Source organism: Oryza sativa, chromosome 2 (assembly GCF_034140825.1).
Source record: "Oryza sativa Japonica Group chromosome 2, ASM3414082v1".
NCBI classification, from domain to species: domain Eukaryota; kingdom Viridiplantae; phylum Streptophyta; class Magnoliopsida; order Poales; family Poaceae; genus Oryza; species Oryza sativa.
In genome coordinates, this window is record NC_089036.1 from 23,623,782 (window position 1) to 23,646,869 (window position 23,088).

At 48.0% G+C, this 23,088-nt stretch overlaps 3 protein-coding genes across 3 annotated transcripts; 1 reads left to right on the forward strand and 2 right to left on the reverse strand.

Moving 5' to 3' along the window:
• Positions 1 to 672: 672 nt before the first annotated feature.
• LOC4329864 (glycosyl hydrolase 5 family protein) lies at positions 673 to 3,009 on the forward strand. The gene is made up of 2 exons (XM_015768998.3): positions 673 to 2,094; positions 2,193 to 3,009. The coding sequence occupies exons 1-2, from the start codon at positions 723 to 725 to the stop codon at positions 2,753 to 2,755; spliced, it is 1,935 nt and encodes a 644-aa protein (XP_015624484.2). The 5' UTR covers positions 673 to 722; the 3' UTR covers positions 2,756 to 3,009.
• An 8,407-nt stretch (positions 3,010 to 11,416) lies between these two features.
• On the reverse strand, positions 11,417 to 13,628 carry LOC4329865 (cytochrome P450 86B1). The gene is made up of 2 exons (XM_015769317.3): positions 11,912 to 13,628; positions 11,417 to 11,764 (listed from the first exon to the last, which is right to left on the reverse strand). The coding sequence occupies exons 1-2, from the start codon at positions 13,536 to 13,538 to the stop codon at positions 11,754 to 11,756; spliced, it is 1,638 nt and encodes a 545-aa protein (XP_015624803.1). The 5' UTR covers positions 13,539 to 13,628; the 3' UTR covers positions 11,417 to 11,753.
• Positions 13,629 to 18,573: 4,945 nt separating this feature from the next.
• On the reverse strand, positions 18,574 to 22,042 carry LOC4329866 (vacuolar protein sorting-associated protein 20 homolog 2). The gene is made up of 6 exons (XM_015767926.3): positions 21,825 to 22,042; positions 20,135 to 20,287; positions 19,832 to 19,984; positions 19,173 to 19,256; positions 18,866 to 19,034; positions 18,574 to 18,785 (listed from the first exon to the last, which is right to left on the reverse strand). The coding sequence occupies exons 1-6, from the start codon at positions 21,924 to 21,926 to the stop codon at positions 18,760 to 18,762; spliced, it is 687 nt and encodes a 228-aa protein (XP_015623412.1). The 5' UTR covers positions 21,927 to 22,042; the 3' UTR covers positions 18,574 to 18,759.
• Positions 22,043 to 23,088: the final 1,046 nt, after the last annotated feature.

Genomic DNA, 23,088 nt, shown 5'->3' on the forward strand with positions numbered 1-23,088 from the left:
ATGAGTGAGGTGAAAATAGACTTATTCCTAAATGTATGATCGGACTTGGATGTCCCATTAAAGAAACATTTCGGGCCTATTCAGATTGTAGCCAAAATAAACCTTACCAATTTTTTTTCAATTTGGCAATATTGCCAAATTTTGATATGATATCTTATGTATTTATCAGAGTTTGGTAAAAATTAAATTGATGCACATATTTAACAACTTTACCAAAAAAAATGGTATGATTTGAAATGGCATCAATCTTAACAACCCATTCATATGATCAATTGATCATGTTATTACAAGAAGCAAAACAACTTAAATTTTGTTTAAAAACACATAATTATATATTATCCCAACAAATAAAACGAAAGAAAAATTATTTTTCAGAGATAACAAAACTGAAGAGAAAAATAATAATGTTACGTAACATGGTTAATCAACAAGTCTCGGAGATCGATTAGCCACTGCATCCGAAGTTCCGAACATCCGTCTCGCAAAGTGCATGCTCCCAGACTGACAGAAGAAAAATTATTGTATGTTTAGTTAACATCAAAATTGAAAGTTTGGTTAAAATTAGAACGATGTGATGGAAAAGTTGAAAGTTTGTGTGTAGGAAAGTTTTAATGTGATTGAAAAGTTGAAAGTTTGAAATTTTTTTTTGCAACTTATCACGGCGTAAGGCGCAAGAAGTATAGTTAACCAACACCAGTAATATCGTACAGTACTACTCCAACATGTCACCAAACTTCTCTCGGCGCGCCCGGGGTGAACTCCAATCTACCCGGGATCCTAACTCGCCACCAAACCTCCTCGTCGTTCTTCTTTTACCGCGGCCGGACACGGAGCAGGAGCACGCACGCACGTACGGCGCGCGCTCGCCTCACTGCATTTCTATCCCGGCCATCGGTCCGGCCGTCACGATGCGCCGCCGCGTCGCTCTGTGCCTCGTGCTTTTCGCCTTCGCCGGCCTGCACGCGGCGGCGGTGGAGGCCGTGACGCTGTCGACGTCGTCGCGGTGGATCGTGGACGACGAGGCCGGCGGGCGGCGGGTGAAGCTGGCGTGCGTCAACTGGCCGTCGCACCTGGAGCCGGTGGTGACGGAGGGGCTCGGGATGCAGCCCGTGGACGCCATCTCCAAGAAGGTGGCGTCGCTCGGGTTCAACTGCGTCAGGCTGACGTACCCCATCGCGCTGGCCACCAACGCGTCGCTGTCGTCGCTCACCGTGCGGCGCTCGCTCCTCGCCCACGGCCTCGCCGGCGCGGTCGCCGGCGTCGAGGCCAACAACCCCGGGCTCCTCGACCTCACGCTGATCGAGTCGTTCAGGGCCGTGGTCGACAGCCTCGGGGAGAGCGGCGTCATGGTGATCCTGGACAACCACGTGAGCCGGCCCGGCTGGTGCTGCGCCGACGACGACGGCAATGGCTTCTTCGGCGACCGGCACTTCGACCCCGACGCCTGGGTGCGCGGGCTCGGCGCCATGGCCGCGCTGTTCGCCGGCGTCCCCAACGTCGTCGGCATGAGCCTCCGCAACGAGCTGCGTGGGCCGAGGCAGAACGCCGACGACTGGTACAGGTACATGCAGATGGGGGCGGAGGCGGTGCACGCGGCGAACCCGGCGGCGCTGGTGATCATGGGCGGGCTCGGGTACGACACCGACCTGTCGTTCCTCGCCGCGAGGCCCGTGGACGTGAGCTTCGCGGCGGCGGAGCGGGGGAAGCTGGTGTTCGAGCTGCACTGGTACAGCTTCGCCGACGCGCGCGCCTGGGAGTCCGAGGACGCCAACGAGGTGTGCGGCCGCGTGGCGCGGGGCGTCGCGCGGCGGGGCGGGTTCCTGCTCGACGCCGGGTTCCCGCTCTTCCTCAGCGAGTTCGGCGCCGACACACGCGGCGGCTCGCGCAAGGACGACCGGTACCTCCCCTGCGCCGCCGCCGTCGCCGCCGAGCTCGACCTCGACTGGGCGCTCTGGGCGCTGCAGGGGAGCTACGCGCTGCGGCAGGGCGTCGCCGGGGCCGACGAGGTGTACGGCGTCCTCGACTGGTCGTGGAGCAAGCCCCGCAACGCGACCGCGCTCTCGAGGATCCAGTCGCTGCAGCGCCCGCTCCGAGGTCAGTTCGCTGTCAACGGCGTCGCTCGCTCGCGCCATCATCGCCGGTGCAACGTTTCTAATTGACCGAAGGGTTCGCCGGCGATGCGATGCGTGCAGGGCCTGGCTACGACGAGGCGAGGCCGTACACCGTGCTGTTCCACCCGCTGACGGGGCGCTGCGTGGTGAGGCGCGCGGCGGATGACGCGGCGGCGGCGGCGGCGACGCTGGAGCTGGGCCGGTGCGAGGACACGGACGCGTGGGCCTACACGCAGCCGGCGTCGACGCTGGCGATGCGGGGCGCGGGGCGGGGCTCGCCGCCGCTCTGCCTGAGAGCCGAGGGGAGCGGCCGGCCGGCGCGGCTCGCCACCAGCGACGCCGGCGGCTGCCGCGGCGACGCCCTGTCGACGTGGCGCCTCGTGTCGGGCTCGACGATGCACGTGGCCGTCAACGCGACGACGACGACGACGCCATCTCGGGACGGCGGCGGCGGGCTGCTGTGCCTGGACGTCGGCGACGACGGCCGGAGCGTGGTGACGAACCCGTGCAGGTGCCTCGACGACGCCGCCGCCGGCGAGTGCGACCCAGAGACCCAGTGGTTCAAGCTCGTCACCAGCACGAGGTCCCCGGCCACCGGCGCCGCCGCGGCGGCCACCGTGGCGCGAGGGCTAATTGCTGCGTGAAAATCGACCGATCAATCGATCGTGTCCGTGCATTCGTCATCAGAGAATCGAAATCTTATTTAAAATCCGCGAACACAACACTATACTAGCTGCTAGCTGACTTGCATTGATCTTGGATGGAAGTTAGAGAGTTCGTGTCACGCACGTGGCGCGCGCCAAGCTGCAGTTCATGTGTGGTCGATGTATCCATGTACTGTTACTGAACAGTGCGCTTGAGCTGAACCATTGAACGGATCAAGAACTAATTAAATACTCCCTCCATACTGGTAAAGGAAGTCGTTTAGGACAATGTTTAAGTTAAACTTTAAAAATATAAATCATAAATAACTCTCAAGTTGTTGAGTTTGAAAATGTTAAAATTATATGAATAGATTTGTCTTGAAAAATACCTTCATAAAAGTATACATATATCACTTTTTAATAAATATTTCTATAGAAACAAGAAGTTAAAAGTTAAAGTTATGTTTTGAAGACCGTGTCGCTATCTAAAACGACTTTCTTTAGTAGTACGGAGGGAGTATTTAATTAGTTCTTGATCCGTTCAATGGTTCAGCTCAAAAAAGTTAAAGTTGTACACACCAGAGGTCACCAGCTATATTATTACTCGTATGGTTTAAGAGAACACACACCATATTAAGTTTTTTTTGCATGGGTTCGTGCTGGTCCCACATGTTCACTGCAGGAACGACCATTGGGAGGGTGTTAATTCGATTAGCGCGTTAATTAATTTGGGAACAGTAGCCACTAGCCACGCACGAACATGAGATCGTTGCACGGTAGGCATTGCCGCACACACGATCGACGACCTAACAAGCGGCTAGACAAGTCGAAGAAAGAGCTCGAGATCACTTTTCCGGAAAGTGTTTTCACATTTAAGGGACACTATTCATTTTCTTAAAAATACGCACAATTGAGTCATGAAATCCTTTTTAAAAAAGATTAATAATGTTGGTATAATGACTGGCTGTTTGCTGCATGCGGCTGCGCTGCACAGACGAACAGAAGAAATGCTAGTTGGGTTCCTGTAGCAGATGGCTGTGGCGCACCGAACAAGCCCTATAGTAATAAAACATTCCGACTGAGTTTTTACGTTAATAAAAAAGATATAGGCATAGGTTAGTGTGGAGATTATGGGTATCCCATATCTACACGGCGACGGTATTCGAACTGGGTACCGGATACTTAATGTAGATAGAATATCTTATCTGTATCTCGGGTTTGTTTCTTAACTTGTGTATCAAGGAAACACCCTGAGACTTAGTCGGTTACGACTGTATTTTACCTCTATCTTCATATTCCGTTAGGAATATAGATTATCTTTTGTAATCCGGACTCCTTCCCATATATAAGGGGGGTCCGGGCACCTCTAGGGGCATATGCTGATTTTTCCCGAATCATACAATTAATAATACACTCGGCGGATTCATCCCCGGACAGGAGTAGGGTATTACTTCTTTTATAAGAAGGCCTGAACCTGTATAAATCCTTTGTCTCCAAACCCATACACTTTCCGAGCTTGATAGCCACCCCCTTTTATTATTGCCGAAATCTAGTTTCGACAGTTGGCGCGCCAGGTAGGGGGAGCGTCAAGCTTTTCGCCGATCAGTGCAATGGGTTCCGTCTCCGGCATCGACGACCTCGTCTTCCCACCCGGGCAGACGTTTCGGTTCGGCAGCCTCGACTTCATCACCAACAACTTCGGCAAGATTTCTCTCCTCGACTCGGAATCAGACCAGTCGGGAGAGAACCGGCTTTCGGTCCCGTTTGGATTCCCGAACGCGGCTGAAAGCTACTTCAAGACCATCTCAACCGAGTCGGCTTCAAACCACTCGGCCGAGATCGCATCTTCTACAACGACACCAGATCAAGATGATGGGGCTTACCCACCGGTCCTGATGAAGCTCCCCGACGATTTAGCGGCCGTCTTCACCATGACAGCGTCTTCATCCCGTAGGCCTAGGCGGAAGTCGGCTTCAACACCGCTTTCGCCTAGCTTCAGGGAAGTCGGCGTCATCCTCCAACCACTCGGCACGGTTTCGACGGATCAGCTGGATGACTACAACAGCTCTCCCACCGTCGACTCACGTCCTACTGACATCGTGGAGTACGACGAATTCAGTTCTCGCTACGACGACTTCGACGACTTCGACGGAAGCCTAGATGACAATTACACCCCTCTCTACTTTGGCGTTTTCATGGCCAATAATGAGACGGAGGAGCAACGCCAAGCCCGGGAGACTGAAGAACGTCGCCGACTGGAGGAGGAGCATCAAGTACAAGAACAAGAACGGCTACGGCGTGAGCAGCAGGACCGTGAGCGGATCGCCAAGGAGGCTGAAGATCGACGTCAGCGAGCTTTGGAAGCAGGGCGCCGAGCGCGTGATCTCATCGGCCAACAAGATGTCGAAGGGACACCGGTTTTCCGCACCCCTCAACAGAATGCGGTTGCCGCGATCACCCTTCTCGACACCCTCCTCAACCAAAACGAGCTCAATCGTTCCGACCACGTCGTCAACATCTTGAACCAGACGAAGACCATGATCGCAGCATCGGTCCCAGTTAACTCCGAAAGCGTCCACACGCCGACTGGCAGCCGGGTCCCCCACTTCCGATCTCATGACTACCGTCATCCAAGCCCCAGCATCACTGGAGCAGGATCCAATCGCAGGAGCAGGGGCCACGACGAGCGGTCTGTTCACTCGCCTCCCGAACTTCATAGGGAGCGCCGAGTGGAACGGCCTCGCTCACCACCTCGTCGCCGCCCCATCGATCTTCGCGACACAATCATACAGCGCCGAGCAGCTCGAGGCTACCATCACTCGCCGGATCGGCACAAGTTATCTCCTCTATGGGAAGGGCCATTTATTATCTCTGAAGTTACCCGACCAGGTTCATATCGACTCAAGCGCGAAGACGGCACTCTCGTCGACAACTCTTGGAACATTGAACATCTTCGTCGTTTCTACGCTTAACTTTATCATTGTATCTCCCTATTTTGACTGTCAACATCAAGTTTTCTTCTTGCCGTTGTCAGTCGGGGGCTATTATCACAATAATGGAGTGTGATTTTTTATCAATTCAGTTTGCTTACTTGGTTTATCATTGCCTTGTTTGGTTTTTCTACTTAGTTTGAGAGGACTGAAAGTTTTTAATAGCTTCTTTGGGTTTTAGGCTCAACAAAGCTTAGCAAAAACTTTTAAGAAATCAAAAACTTTGCAAGAATCATCAAGCACAGCATAAATACACCAGTATTGTACAAATTGAGCCTCCATGTATTACATCCAAACTCAGTCAGAGTCAGTCCTTTCATCATCAGAGTCATCATTACTCGGCTGGAGGTCGTTGTTGCGAAATTGCTCCACAACATCACTCGCTATTTTGTCAGCCGCAGTTTGCGCACTACTGATAAGATCAAGGGCAGCTTCTTCACTTGTCCCGTCTGCAAATCCATCAATGGTGTCGACTTCAATTCTCGGGTACAAGGATTTTGTCATCGCCAAGGCCATGCCAGCTCCCATACTTCCAGCTTTCTTGATATTCTTGAAATACACTTCCGGAGCAACACTCAGCTTGTCAAATATTTCGGTTGCGTCGAGTGCACTCGGACCACCATTATTGAGGAACATGGCTTAGATGATTGGAGCAGCAGCATTGGCGACATCATCTCTTGCTCCTTCTAGCCTCTTGATCTTACCAACCAGGACGTCGAATTGAGCTTGAGACTTGATCTTGCGGTCTACAAAACATATTTATGGTGAGAATCTGCTGCATTAAAAAGAGACAAGTTCAGGCCAATAGCTGGCAGTACCTTCAACTTCCTTCAAGGCCGAGTCCCTCTGCGCAGCCAGTTCTACATTGTCTCTCTCCAGGGCTTCAACTTGCTTTTTCATTTGTTCCATTCTGGCGGCTTGCGCTGTTTGAGATCCAGATGGTTGAGGATACAGTTATGTTGGCCTAAATCAATGGAACAGATCTGGATGATTACCTTTTGATGAACCACTTAGTTCGAAGTTTGCATCCTGGAGCTGAGCGATTCGATCCCTTAACTCCTTCTCCGTCTTCTTGGCGTGCTCCTTGGCCTCATGTAGCTGGTCCCTAACCGCTTCAAGAGTTCCCAAATGAGGAACCAGCTTTTCCAAAGTTGTGGTCTTGGCTTCATTGCGAAGATGGATTCTCTGCATGATGGATCATAGTTCAGTTCTGCTAAAAAGAAAAACAAAGTTACCGAAGGCTGTCGCTCGGAAGACTTACATTTACAATACGAGTGGCCTCTCCAAGCGCTTTCTTCAGCTGGCACACTTCTTCATCTTCTTTTTGACGGTTTATGACTATACCGGCGGCTTGTGAGTTCTCGTCCCACCATTTGATCAAGATAGGAGGACGAGAGTCGTCGGTCGCCTTTATGCGAGGGATTTCTTCTCCGTCATCACCTGATGGTCCTGATGTGTTTCCAGGACATTAGACGGATACACTGAGGTTATTTAAATCACCGTTGTATGAGAAGACAACTAACCTGAAGATGTACCTAGCTGAGCGTGAGGTGATCTTTGTTCTTTGCCTGGAGATCCAGTTATCGAGTCATTACCAGCTTCTGGCCCTTGGGAAGCTGTCGTCTGCGCTTCTACTTCAGGGATTTCTTGATCAGGGCTTGCGTCCGACTGGTTTCCAGTCGGGGGCTCTTGAGTTGTTGCTGCTTCAGTTGTTGCCGACTGGTTTCCAGTCGGCGGCTGGTCACTCGGATTGGCCTGGTCACCCGAAGCATGGGCGCCGGTCGGCTGGCTTTTGGCAGTCGGCTGGCTTTCGGCAGTTGGCTCGGGGTCTTTGGATATATTTTGCTCTGCCATGGCTGGATCGGGGTCTTTTCCAGATGGATCTATATCAGATGGTTTCCTGCAAAGTATTCTTTCAGAATTTAGCATCATTTTCATGAGAGAGCTTACCAAAGTGAAATCATACCGAGAGGTCTTATACCTGGAAGATGTTCTAATTTTTAGCATTGCGCGGCCGGCCAGTTTTTTCCTGGGCATGGTGCGCTTTGGGGGTTTATTAGGCGAGCCCTTATCCCCAGATTTATCATCGTCGCCTTCATCGTCATCAAGCACCAGTTTCCTCTTGCGAGGACCCGTCTGACCAGTTGATTTGGAGGTCTGAGGTTGCGGATCTGGTCTGATCGTTGGCCCTCCACCTCCCTGAGCAGTGTGTTGGCGAGGAGACCGGCGCTGAGTGACTGGTGGATCTGATTTCATCAGTGCATATTCCTGAACAAGATGCTTCCATAGTTAGTCAATTCAGCATGAAGACAAAATTATGTTCTGATCATGGTTTGAAGATTTCCGATACATACCTGCGGAGGCGGATTGAATGCATTATATGGCACGACTGGCAGCTGGTGTGAGTAGCTGACGACGATTGCATTTGAGAAGATTTTATACATCCTCTCCTTCATGATTCTGAAATCCAGAGAGTCTGATTCTTCACGGTTAGGATCATACTTGCCGTCGAACTCGAATGCCGTGCGAGATCTTTCCTTGATTGGCGCTAGTCGGCATTTGATGAAATGCCGAGTGATCTGTTCTCCCTGTAAGCCTTGTTCTTTAAGATTTAACATACGATCCAACAACTCCAAGGCTTGTACTGCTTCATCTCCGATTGGAAGAGAGTTCCAAGTATCTTGATACACTGGAGGAAGACAAGAGTACCCGGGAAGAGCAGGTTCAGGATTCTGAACATAGAACCAGTTTGCATGCCATCCTTTGTTCGAAGTCTTGAAGGGCATTGAGAAATATTTTTGGCTCAGAGTTCCCCTTAGTTGGAATCCTGCCCCCCCGACTACACACGGTTTGTTCTTGTTTGGTTGGGGCTTGAGGAAGAAGATTCGGCGGAATAGGGCAAAGTGAGGTTTGATCCCCAAAAAGGCTTCACAAGCATGGACGAAATTGGCGATATGCACTATGGAATTCGGGTTTAGGTGATGCAAGCTGATTCCATAGAAATTCAAGATCCCGCGGAAAAATTTTGAGGTCGGAAGAGCAAAGCCGCCGTAGAAGAAATGCGAGAAGACCACAATCTCATGAGTATCCGGAGACGGGAAAGCCTCACCGTGCGCTGGTCGCCACCCGATGATCTCCTTGGCAGGGAGAACGCCGTGCGCCACCATCTCCTTAAGATTCTCCTCCGTTACATCGGATGACGCCCATTGGCCTTCGAAGCTTTCTCTCTCTTCCGCCATCGGTTTCACTCAAATGTGCTGATTTGATTCGAGGGATGGCTTGGGAGAGGTGAGGGATTGAGGCGGTGGATCACGGGAAGGATTTTAATGCACTTTTCGGAGGTGGATTTGGCCGGAGTCGTGAACCCTAGTTCGCCGGCGCAGCTTTGCACTGTAGCAGGGAATGGGGAAAATGGCGGGGAAGACGAAGCGTCGCTTGGATATAGGATTTTTCAGTTAAGGGTATCGGAGGTGCTAATGGGCCTAGGCCTGAACAGTACTTCAGCCCAATACTTTTAACAGCGTGGCCCATTGTGTTCCTTAGGGACTTAGGCATATTTTGCTTTGGCAATATTATGCGCACAACAGTGTTGCCCAATGCTGATGAAATCCTTTTTATGCGGTCATATAATTCTTTGGAATTATTGCAATGCAAATTAAAAAGGTGCCCGACAGAAAGGCGTTATGCTGTTTTTGCAAGCTTTTTTAGGCTACAAAAGCTGTTTGGGTTAACTAGGGATGACTTGTTTTTATTATAGTCATTTCCTTGGCGTGTTATATGCCTGTTTTCATGGTAAATAGTCATGGCCTAGGCTATTTGACTTATTTATTACCATAATCTTTATGATACTTGATGGGTAATCTTTAGAGTTTGTATATTCGGATGCCTGTCAAGTGTGTTCATTCGTGAACTTTTTAGAATGTAAACCACTCGGATTTCTTTTATTGTGGCTAAAAAGCAGTCGGCTAGCATGCCTATTTAGGCGCCGCGTATGCTTTTGTCATATAATGCACAATTGTGTTATTATTTTGTCTTTCAACTATATGTTTAGTTTGTTAACTAATCACATAGTTGGGGGCTACACCTAATTAGGTGCATCTATTCGATGCACCATATTCTTCATCTTTTCGCCCTTTACAGTCCACTCGGCAGGTTTTGGCTTGAAGAGTTTGAAGTACTCGGGTTATCAACTTTGAGAAGGCTACGATGGTCGACTGCAAAGGACTCGGGGGCTACTGTGGAGATTATGGGTATCCCATATCTACACGGCGACGGTATTCGAACTGGGTACCGGATACTTAATGTAGATAGAATATCTTATCTGTATCTCGGGTTTGTTTCTTAACTTGTGTATCAAGGAAACACCCTGAGACTTAGTCGGTTACGACTGTATTTTACCTCTATCTTCATATTCCGTTAGGAATATAGATTATCTTTTGTAATCCGGACTCCTTCCCATATATAAGGGGGGTCCGGGCGCCTCTAGGGGCATATGCTGATTTTTCCCGAATCATACAATTAATAATACACTCGGCGGATTCATCCCCGGACAGGAGTAGGGTATTACTTCTTTTATAAGAAGGCCTGAACCTGTATAAATCCTTTGTCTCCAAACCCATACACTTTCCGAGCTTGATAGCCACCCCCTTTTATTATTGCCGAAATCTAGTTTCGACAGTTAGGTACTTAATTAGGTGGGTTGTATTACTATGAATGTTGATCGAATTAAGAATCCATGTATACCATGCTCGATCTCTTTTAATTACAGTTGTTCTGAAATTTAATAATTTTGAAATTCAGAATCAACAAATGTGAGATGTACTCTTAGTTTATTAATACTCATGAATTCAATTCTAAAAATCTACAATAAATAATTAGCACGATGTAATTGACATGGACGTACTCTTCTATTAATCTAAGCTCTTATATTTCAGAAAAATAATAATCGATGTGTTCATCATGATTAACATTTTAATATTTGTAACATCAATAACAATAGTTTGTGTAAGACATGATTGGTGACTAGCACATACATATAATATCCTAGTAGAACATTTGAAGTCTAAGTTTGACCAACACATCAAAGAAAATCCAAACTGCAAACAGTATGTGCACTGTGTTAATTACCACCGTATTTAATTAATTTTTCTTCTCACTTTATATACATGTCAAGCTTAGACTAGGATTTTTGTGGTGTACTAGTAGATACCAATGTACTGTTTTTTTACTAATTCCTTACAAGTATTTGAATTATATTTTAAAACTAAAATATACACATTCAGTTCGTTGATTATGGCCTTGTTCCATTTGTTTTGGTCCCTTATCCATGGAACCGATTAATGTTGGTATAAAAAACCTTCAAAATCATTTATATTTCATCGTTGGACCCAAAAAATGGTGGTTTTTGGTACATTGCCCCCTGTTGCATCTTACTGACAAATCAAAAATAAAAACAATATCTACGAGATGGAAGATATAGAAAATAGATAAGGATGACATTATTTATGTTCTATTATTTGCTTATACGTTTCTCTATCTTTCTATTGTTTACTATCGTTGATTAATTGATGACATTATTGTTGTCTTTACGTAGACGTGGACGTAAAAAAAATTGCAACAGATGACACATGAATGATTTTGAGAACCAATTGTAAAAGATGGACCAAAACAATTGCTGATGGACAAAATTAAACTATGCTTTTTTCTTTGGAAATAAAGGTACATACACGGGCAGACATCCTCTTTGAGAGGTAGAATACACTTGTTTAGTATCACAATATTTAGTATCCATCCGCTCTAAAATAAACTATCTTCGTACTAGCATACGAATTTAGATATAGAGTCCACTTATTTCGGGACGGATGGGGTACACCAGAGATGAACACACATACACAGTCACACAGGCAAGAAAAATATACGGAGTAGTAAGCAGAAATGTCTGATGATTTGATCGATCGCGTCTTTTTCCGCCACACTGTAGTCCAGCGCGAGACGGCACCAGCTGCTCTTCACTCTTGAGCTGTTTCACAGTACAGCGATCAGTCCAGTCCTCGAGATTACGATTTTCTAATGACAATTAGCGCGGGAAAGCAATGTGTGTGAGTAGTTTGTTAATTAGCAATGCGGAGTAACGACAGAGACTGTTTGGTTGGTTAGAGATGGTTACTGTTGCAGCTTCCGACAGCAACGTGGCGACCGGCTGCAACGTCGTCGTCGTCGTCGTCGTCGGCGACGACGTGGCGCGGCGGCGGCGACGGTGGCGGCGGCGACCTCCTCCTGAAGCGCACCATGAGGCCGTTCTTCATGTACAGCGTCGTGGTCAGCTTCGGCTTCACCTCCTGCCCGGGCACCACCTCGACGGCGAACCTGGACAGCACCGCCGCCGCCGCGGTCTTCATCTGCGTGTAGGCGAACCGCTTCCCGATGCACAGCCTCGGGCCGGCGTTGAACACCGCGTACTTGAACGGGCTCTCGCCGCCGGCGAACGCGCCGCCGCGCATCCACCGCTCGGGCCGGAACGCGGCCGCGTCGTCGCCCCACGACGCCGGGTCGCGCCCGATCGCGTAGGTGTAGTAGATCACGCGCTGCCGCGCTCGCACCGGCGTGCCGTCCGGGAGCACGTCGTCGGCGAGGGCCTCCTTGAAGTCGACGGGCACCGGCGGGTACAGCCGCATCGCCTCCGTGAGCGCCGCGTGGAGGTAGTCCATCCTCTTGATGTCGCCGCCCGCGGCGAGGACGTCGCCGACGACGCGGGACTCGACGTCGGGGTGGCCGGCGAGCAGCCAGAAGAACCAGGCGAGCCCCACGGAGCTCGTGTCGCGGCCCGCGAGGATGAAGCTGATGCAGAAGTCGCGGAGGAACTCGTTGGAGTAGTCGGCGCCCGGCGCCGATGACATGAGCCGCGACAGGAGGTCGCACCGGCCGCGCAGGCTCCCGACCTTGCGCATCTCGTTCCGGCGGTCGGCGACCGCCCGCTCGGCGAACTCGCGGACGGCGCGCGTGGCCTCGACGAGCCGCCGCTCGCTGCCGGCGCGGAGGAGCCGCTTGGCCTTCCAGATGAAGGGCGGGGTGACGAACCGCAGGAGCGAGAGCTCCGTGGCGAGCTCGAACGCGCGCGCGAACGGCACGTCGGGGAGGCCGTCGGCGAGGCACCCGGCGTCCACCCCGAACGCCACGGCGCAGATGTTGTCGAACGTGAACCGGAGCAGCACCTCCTGGAGGTCGACGGCGGCGCCGCCGCCACTCAGCCGCTCGGCCAGCGGCACGAGGCGGCCGTACACCAGCTGCTCGATGCTCCTCACCGAGAACTCCACGAACCGCGACGAGTGCATCTCGGCGGTGGCCGCCCGGCGCTGGGCGCGCCACGCCTCGCCGTCGGCGTTGAAGATACCGCCGCCGAGCAGCTCGACGAAGCGCTCCCGGTAGTAGGGCCCCTTGGGGTAGTTGCCGAAGTTGGCCCTGAGCACGTGCTCGACGTTGGCCGGCGCGGAGGTTATGACGCCGGAGGAGCCCCCGCCCCACGTGCCGCGGTACGGGAACACGCCGCCGGCGCGCAGCAGCGCGGCGGAGCCCCACTCGTAGATGTCGTCGCGGTGGACGAACAGCGTGGGCACGATGCCCACTAGCGGCCACAGCACCGGCGCCCCGCGGCGCCGCGCCCGCACCGCGCTCACGGCGGCGCTGAACGCGAACAGCACCGCGCCGGCCACCGCCAGGTCGCTCGCCCGCACGTGCTCCCGCACCGCGCCGACGATCGCGGCGGCGGCGGCGGCGGCCATGGACGCGATCGCCATCGATCGTGTCGTGTCTCTCTCCGGCGCCGGCGAAGCTGCGAGACTCAGTGACCCGTTTCGATCGATGGCGCGAGAGACCGCGAGAGACTGAGCTAAGCAGCTGGGAGTGGAGCGTATTTATAGCTAGGGTGCATGGCAGCATGGGGGTGGTGTCGCAATATGTTGTTTAATTAATCCATTAATTAATTGACAAAAAAATAGTTGGAGGTTGGATTTATTAAGTAAGCTAGTGTTGATTATCTTTAAAGAAAAAGGAAGAGCGAGCAATTAATCTACTGTAGAAATGATATTGAAGGTTCAATTCTAGGCCCCGCGCATTTATACAGTAGCTAGGTAATTTAAGAAGTGATCAACCCATGGATTTAAGAATGTTAATTTTGTATAGCCGCATCGACGACGCCTCACGAATCTAGCATGCTAGCATTGGAGAGAATAATATCATTAATTTCGACGGATCTGCACACACACTGCAACGCTCATCGACATGCATTGGTTTTTCTTACGACAGATAGGTCCATGAGCAATCCGTTCGTGCTGAAAGAGCTTGTGTCACCGCACCGGAAATCATCGGGAGACGATCGAAACGCGTCTGGCGTGTTGGGAGCGGATTTTTTTTTTGGTGTACAGGCCAGGGGCGATCTCACTGGGCGGATATATAAGAAGTGGTTCTTGTCTCTCGAGACTGACATCCCCTCATTTCATACATATCGTTTAAAAAGTTACCAATTTTTTTAAAAAAAATTATTATGATAGATCAATATATAATATATCTTTTCGCAAACATGCGAATTAAAATTCGACTTATACAATTCGAAACAAAAATAACAAATTTGACCGTGAATTACGCATTATATTCATAGTCAAATTTATTGTTTTTGTTTCTATTTGTATAAGTGGAATTTAAATTTGCATGTTTGTGAAGTAGCATATCACATATTGTTCTATCCTACTAAATTATTTTGATGACTTTTTAAGTGACATATAAAAATAATAGGATATCCGCTTAAGGGATGATTCAGTACTCTGGGAGAGGAATATTTTTGTGTTTTTCTTAAACATATATTTCTCTTCCATGTGATAATTAAGACTTGTGTTGAATCTTGGTTTGCATGCAGTGTCTCCTGTGTATGCATATGGCAAACCATGCATTCTCCCAGGAAGAAGGCCTCCATGCCATGCTGCAGTACCACCCGGAGATGGATCCAGCATAGGGGCGTTGGGGTCTTCTGACGTAAAGACTGTAAGAATCATCCCACTATTTTTTTTTTACCATATCCGTCACCGGTACCACCGGTACGATCGACATGGTGCATGCACCGGCCGGCAACTCGATCATCCTGGGAGTGTGCATGTATATATAGTCGGTCTCCATGCATGTATCGATCCACCGGCACGATGGCCAGTCCCAGTACGGCCAAAATTAATCGAGCCGCACGTGAGGTGAAAAAAAAAAACACTTAAATTCATGGCTCAAATCGGTTTGGATCCTTGAGCGTCGTGATCTCCCTTGGGCCATTGTCGTCGTGCCTCTTTCTTCTCTCTGATAGGACTCTCCAGGTGAAAATCAGTTATACGAGTCATTGGATGAATAGCGACGGTACTTTCGGTGTCACGTTATTCTTACGAGCGTCGTTTTAAGAATATTCTGTTTCTATCCTATGTCACCACTAATTAGTAAGGTCTTCGACAAAGCTCTTGGGAATCGTCTTTGGGTTTGAAGTTTGAACGAGGGATGAGTGAATTTTCTTCTCTCTCACACTCTCCCTCGGTAAATCCATCTTTGTGGGGATGACCACGAGTGCGTTGGTGGCTTTTCTATTTGGAGATGTGATAGTACGGTGCGTTTATGCCATCTTGGGGCTGGCGGCAGCCAGCTTGGCGCTAGTCTTTTTTTTTTTCTCAGGAATGTGTGTTACGAGCTATCAACATGTGATGATTTGCCTTTGTTTTTTTCTTTTTGTGGTTGTCTTCTAGGTTATAATCTAGTATTTTTTTTCTTACTACATACTCCCTCCGTTACTTAATATAAGGAATATTGACATTTTGCTTGTACTGTTTGACCATTCGTCTTATTAAAAAAAATGGAATTATTATTTTTTTTGACTTACTTTATTATCCAAAGTAATTTTAAGTACAACTTTTCGTTTTCTTATATTTGCACAAATTTTTTTTGAATAAGACGAGTGGTCAAACAATGCAAATAAAATGTCAAAATCCCTTATAATAGGAGACGGAGGGAGTATATTTAAGAAAATTAGTTTGAATCAAATCGAACTTATAATTGTAACGAACTGAGCGGAGCCAAAGTTTTAACTCATTTGCAAGGCTACTTGCGAGCTACTAGTTTTACTCATTAGTAAAAGAAATATGTCTATTCTAACTAATATGTACTTCCTCCGTTCCTAAAAAAAATCAACTTTGAATACTATTCTTAGTTAGTGTTTATTTTCTGTTGTCGACGCATGGCATATATCACATTTTTAAAGCTGATATAATTGGGATAAAACTGATTAACGAATCTAACTAGGTTGACAAAGTCAGCTCACGAACCTAGCCAAGGCATGGTTTTTTGGTTTTTTTGGGGCTGTTTGGAAAACAGGGATTTGTCATGTTACATCCGATGTTTGGACACTAATTTAGAGTATTAAACATAGATTAAATACAAAACACATTTCATAACCTTGGACTAATTCGCGAGACGAATCTTTTGAACATAATTACACCATGATTTAACAATGTGATGCTAAAGTAAACTTTTAATAATCATAGATTAATTAGTCTTAAAAAATTCGTCTCACGGATTAACTCTTATTTATGAAATTAATTTTTTATTAGTCTATATTCAATACTCCAAATTAACGTTAAACATCCGATGTGACAGGGACTTAAAAAGTTTCCCCATCTAAAGAGCGCCTTAGCTTGCTAGAGTTAATGAGGCTCGACTGGCTCGTTATTCCCTCTTAGCCGCATGGACGCAAGTGGTCGGCGCAAACCATGGGAGCTCACCGTGGATCGATAAGGAAGTTTCGCGGAGCCCAGCCGGCGGCCGGTGGCCAAGTGGCCGGCGAGTGAATTCCACCTTCCACACGAGGGAACGGAGAGGCGCGCGGATGGGGCGGCCGTCGAGATTGTGAGAAATTAAGAGCATGCCCAAGAGATGCCCAATACTACTCCCAATCCTAAAATTTTGAAGTTTTATGGAAAATTTTAGCTCCAACAGAACTCCAATCAAGATCCCAAAAAATTGGAAATCCCAACCCCGTCATTCTCGATCTCCACATGTTGGGAAGACCGATGGACTCCCAATCCACCGATCGCACGAATTCGCGCGCGCTGGTGAAATGTCCTAGCCATCATGAGCTCGTCTACCACCGCCGGCAGCCCCCGAGCTCCTCCGTCGCCGGCTCGTTGCGAGCTTGTCTGGTGCCGCTGGCCCTAGAGCTCGTCCGCCATAGCGTCAATTCGCACTGCCGCCAGACTCAGAGCTCGTGTGCCGTAGGTCTGTCGCTTGTTCCTCCGCCGACTTAATTCGCGTAGCCGCCGGACCACTATTCGCGTCGCCGGCAGCCACAGCAAGCTTGTTCGCCACAAACCTGTCACTAGTTCCTCCTCCTCCGACTTGATTCGCGTCGATGCCGAACCTCGAATCACATCGCCGATAGCCGTCGCGAGCTCGTCCGCCACAAGCTCGATTCACGCTCCCAATGGAGCCCTGATTCGCACCCACGGCCGAGTCACTCCCTCGTCCACCCATGGCTCGATTTCTATTCGCACCTCCCGGAGCTCCGATTTGCACCGCGGCCGCCTGTTGCTAGCTTGTCGGTTGTCAGTTTGATTTGTGTCACCGGCCACCGGGATCCTCCTACCCCAGATACCCCCGTTTTATGCCGCCGGCGGTGGTCGCGAGCTCATCGGCCTGCGGATTGATTAGCAACGCCATCGGACGTCGCGAGCTCACCCACCACCAAACCCCGATTTGCGTCGCCACTGGCTGTCGCAAGCTCGTCCGCTATCGGCCCCGATTCATGCCACCACCAGCTCGTCGTGCAGCCGTGCAGGAGGAGAGAACAGAGAGAAGATGAGGAAGAGGAAGAAAAGGCACAGCTAGGTGGGCCCACCTGTCTATATAGGAAGGGGAACGGTTGATAGTTTTTTAGGTGGTCCCACTTTTTATTATACAGAACCATGTTTACATAGTTTGTTGGAAGAGAGGATATTTTAGATCCTCAAATCCTAGTTACAAATCCCTAAAAGGTCATTTTGGGAGTTGATTTATTGGTTATTTGTTGGTGATGCTCTAAGCGCGCGCCCGGCAACCGCCTGGCGGGGAGGGGGGGGGGGGGGGTGGGGTCAGCATTGAGCCTATTGCCTAAGCATTCATCACCGGTCAAGGGCCTTGGTGTTTTGTTGTCGTTGGTGGTGGTGTCTCCATCCCGCGGTTTACTTTACCGCCAAACTTTTTGCTCGTTTCGGCTGCACCGCTTGCTTCCTCGCTGCCTTGCAAACGTTTTCCGAGATGTCCAAGATGTCCTCTTGAAGATGATGGTTTTGTAGCTAGAAAATGGAAAAGGATTTGTTGGCCTCAACAACCAGGGGACAAAAACCATCAGAAAAAGTAGGCTGCAGGCTGTTGTGATGATACTGTAGAATAGGGCCCGGAGCGATGCGATGCGATGCAACCGACGCTGCCGGATTTGGTAGCCTTTGTCGTTGGGCTGCATTTTCGTCCAGGACTCGAGATCAGTCAATACTGCAAGCAGTGTGCGTGATATAATATATCAGTCAACTAATGCACACAGGAGGGTGCAAGCAGTAGTAGACAACATCAAAGGTGAGGAACTAGGGGAAGGGGGAAAAACAAACTTACAAGTACAGCAGCAAACATTTGCACAGGTGTCAATCAAGAGACAAAAAAACTTAAGCTAAACGTAGGCAGGCTTGAAGCACTGTGAATTTGTGATAGAAAAGACCCGGCTGTACTTTTCAAAGAATGACTCGAGGCAATATTCTGTTCACTCATTGGGACTATTAAACAGACAAAAAGCAATCCAACTTTCCAAGAATTGATAACTGAAAATTTGAAGCAAACATATTTAGATGCTGTACACATTAAAATTCTGAGACAACTTGCGGGTGTGGTATTACAATGAAATGGCAGATAATTTACAACTCCTGCAGATTTGGCAACCTGGAGGTCCCTATCCAACTCAGTTCCATCCCCCTATGCAGGTAGGGGTTCTTCCAAAACTGTGATATCATAAAGTATCATAAAAAGAACAGAAAAAAATTGCATAATGCACATTAAATGTCCATAGAAACAAAAATACCTTTTGTTTTTTCTGCAGCTTCTGGTCTCTCTGGTGCCTTAGTGGGTACATCAGGAAGCTCAATAACCTCGTCAATGTCTTCTGCAGCCTCAGTGACAGCAGGTGTTTCTGATTTCTCCTCAGGCCGTACTTCAGTAACTGGAGCATCTGGTAGAGACTCAACGGCAAGCTGCAACAGACAGTCATGATCAACAATAGAAGAGATAAACCGTTTATGGCTCATGAAAGTTCAGAATTAAAGCATTTTCATGTTGGTAGTTTGCTCAAAATGGAAAATGCATAAAAGCTCCTGAAAATCAATAAAAACCTGTGCTTCCAAGTTCTCAAATTCAGCCATAACAGCCTCCTCATCCTCAGCAGATAGCTGCTCACCCAGAGCAGCATTTATCTCCTGCAATCAATATTGGTCGATAAGTAAACAATATAAGGAGGTCCATGCAATTGTAGTTGGAGCACCAACACAACAGAAGGTAAGGCAAGTGCATAGACCATCAATAGAAAAGAAAAACGATAGCGCTGTTTGTGTAATCTGACACGTCGATCACAAACTCGCAAATCTACAAATGTTATGCAGGTCAGATCCATTCATTCTTAAGCTGTTAACTACATAGACCAATGTTACACTCATGCACAACTGTTTCCAATTAAATCCAATTATAGGCACACAAATAGAGCACATCCTATACAAAATCAGGAGACAACTCATACATTCAAGAAGCATATGGGTGTAAACAATAATGCCGCCATTCCAGAACCAAGACTGCTATAATCTTTCAGAAAACCTACAGAGTCTATTTAGTCTGGCATAAGTTGATCAAAACAGCTTTTATAGGAACCCGATGTGATACCAAAGGTGTAACTGAGGATACAGTAAAACAATTTGAGACCATGACTTCCAGACAACTAAGGGGATAAAACAACTGTAAATGTAGTAACAAGCAAGAGTGTAGAGTTTATTCAACTTACATCTTGGTAAGCCTTGGCCTCAGCTGTGTCGTCCATCAACTTTTGGACATCATCAATATTTATCTCATTCTGGATAGACTTAAGAGCAGCATTTCCAGCTTTTAGGCTGTCAAATACAGCCTTCTGTTTACTTGCTAGTTCAATGTCTGACAGCTACAACAAGCAAACAAAAAGAGGATGTCAATCATGCATCTTAACTGAACGTTTCACTGATTATCAATTCCGATTGTAAGTAACAGATATTACCCAGTCAAATTATTTTGAATTCATAAGGAGACAGAATATGTCCAATAGACTACGAACCTGTTGTTCGACATTCATTTGCCATGTGTCAACTTGTTTCAGCAGCTCTTCCTGTGCTTTCTTCTTCTTCAGTGCAATCAAAGCTCTGTCTTTCTTCTTTTGTTGAACTAGCTGCCGTGCAGCTTCCTTTTCTGCTTCAATCACCTTCTCAAGCTGGAAGAGGGCAAAACAAAAAAAAAAGAAACCATCATAAGCAAAACTCATTAGGACCTCCATGATTGTTGGTACAAAAGAATTGAACTGATTTAATGCGACATATGTGCACTAGCGCAGTCAATAATCATGCATAGTCCTATTGTACTACACACAGCAGATGCAACCTGAAGCTATTTCATGAACAGAAAAATATTCTCTGCGGCAGTGCCACACTACACAGCCAGTGCAACACCGCGCAGAATAGTGACACGTGTTTGATCTCCTGCTACAGGCCAAGCCCTCTTTGGTGTCGAGCTGAGCCCATCTCTTGCTGCCGCTGATTGGAGTCAAGCTGACCAGGAGACAGGAGTACATCCTGCATATGGCCGATATATAGCTAATTAGCTTGTATTAGTCCTGAAGTTTTCGGGTTTCCTATGTAAAGATGGTGTTTTGGCTCTCTTTTTATTTCTGCAATATAGACCAAATGATTTTACATGCTGTACAAATATGATGTTGTGAACCTGCCAACCTGGTTTCAACACCAGTTGTGTTTTTAAGTTGTCAATGAACACATTGTAATTTTTACTTAAGTGGTTGGGTATAGTGTTAGAATTGGTTGTGTTTTGCAAACTTTCAGGCCTTCATGTGGTTGGTATTCCTGTATAGCTCAACACTAGTACAATTAAAGATTATCGGAGCTACTCCTTAAATGTTCCGTGATTTGCTATGTCATCAAAATGTAATTTCCGAGCACCCGAGGCATCTTGATAAAGTCTAGGTAAAGGACTTATATATTACACTAGAAAATCTCCATGTATATTATCATCAACGGTTGCTTAAAAAAGCTCTATTGAAAATTGAAATCATTCAGGCTTCACATGTAGCTGGTAGATGCGGCTTGGTAGCATTTTCAACGAGTTGACAGATGTGTGGGTGTAGGAGACCAGACATCGGCTCGGCTCCAGAGTTGGGCTCAGGCTGCAGCGTGCTATTGGACACGCATCATTATTCTACGCAGTGTTGCACAGGCTGTGGCGTGCGGCACTGCCGCGGAGAATTTTTTTCCTTCATGAACAAGACAATAACATGCTAATGCAGAAAATAAAGTCGTTTTGTGGCCAAATTTGCGAGGACGAGATAGCTGCAATGCACTCTGGCGTGCACTAGAAGCAAGCCTGGTTTCTGCAATAACCCGAACGTGTAGTGGCATTTACCAGAAGTACTAGACGCATAATGAAATCATCAAATCATCTCTTACTAGTTACTGTTTACTACTACTGATTGTCACCTGGTGCTCTCGCTGCTACTACGATCCCATCAATCCATGATAGATTGAAGAGCTTCATGAATCAGGCCACGAGAAAAAAAAAAAACTAACAAGGCGACAGGCGAATTCACCCGAAACCTAATCCCCAACCACCTCTCGCACAACCCGCCGCGATGGGCGGCCGCAGCGGAGACCAAATCTGGCACGATCCCGAAACCCCCCAACACGCGCGATCGAACAGGAGCAGCAGGGGAGGAGATCAGCCGGGTGGGGACGGGGGCGCACCTGCTGCTGGAACTGCGCGAGCTTCCGGCGCTGCGTCTTGAGGGTGAGGATGGCCCTGTCCACGTCCGTCACCTTGGGCTTCTTCACGAAGATGTTCCCCATGGCCGCGTGCTGCTGCTACCTACCCGGCGCCCTCTTCTTCCTTCCGACGCGGCGGCGGCGGAGATGGCCGGAGAGGGGAGGTGGAAGGGGAGGGGGAAAGGTGGACTCTCGAGGTCGAGGAGGAGACGGGCACGGTAACCGTAAGCTGGGGAAGTCGGGAAGGGAGGTTTGGGGATGATGTGGATCGGGTTGGGTGTGCGACTCAAAGCGGATCGGATCTGGATTTGTTGTTAGTGGGCTAGCGCTCAAAGCCCAGGAGAGATGGGAGGCCCATTTCTCAGATCGACGTTGGGCCGCCTGGTACGCCGATGCTGTCGCAAAAGGAACGAAGAGATATTATTTAACTATTTTGCTTGTAACTGAAACCACGTGCCATAGATATAAGACGGTATACACCGTGAGAGATACTCCCTCCGTCCCATAAATAACGAATCTAGAACCGAATATGACATATTTTAATACGATGAATCTAGACATATGTATGTCTAGATTCGTAGTACTAAGATATATCACATCCGGTACTAAGTTGGTTTTTATGTGACCGAGGGAGTAATAAATAGTTAAACGTAAATGTCACCAAAATGACTGTTACTAATAACCCCATCCATAATTTTTTTCACCTAACATAGCAATGCAAAACTAAAAAACTAAAATACCACTATTTTATTAAATCCTATGCAACTATATCCAATTTTATTTACTCCCAATACAATTATTATCTACTTTCACAAACTTTGATGTGAAAATAAACTTTTTTAAAAACACAGCACGAACGCAAACGCTTACAACGCGCGTATACTCACCCGTATAAACGTGAACACACACTTTATCCCTATGAGCTTCTCCAGAGGACTGGACATATATTTTTTGAGATTAAAGAAGCCACCACATCCATCTCGCTATCGACGGTTACGTCATCTACCATTGAAAAAATAATTAGCCTTAAGTCTAATACTTAAATTTGGATGGGTTGGTTTCCTCGCAATAAACCTAACCAGTTGAGCTACGCTCACTTTGCAACATAAAATTTATTTTAGAATAGGTTGAACAAGCTTGTTATTACGGGACTGAGGGAGTACTAATTACTGTCAATAAATAATTTGGGCACAGTAGATTTTATCATATCTTTCAATCTTTCATCACAATATATATAAATAAAATG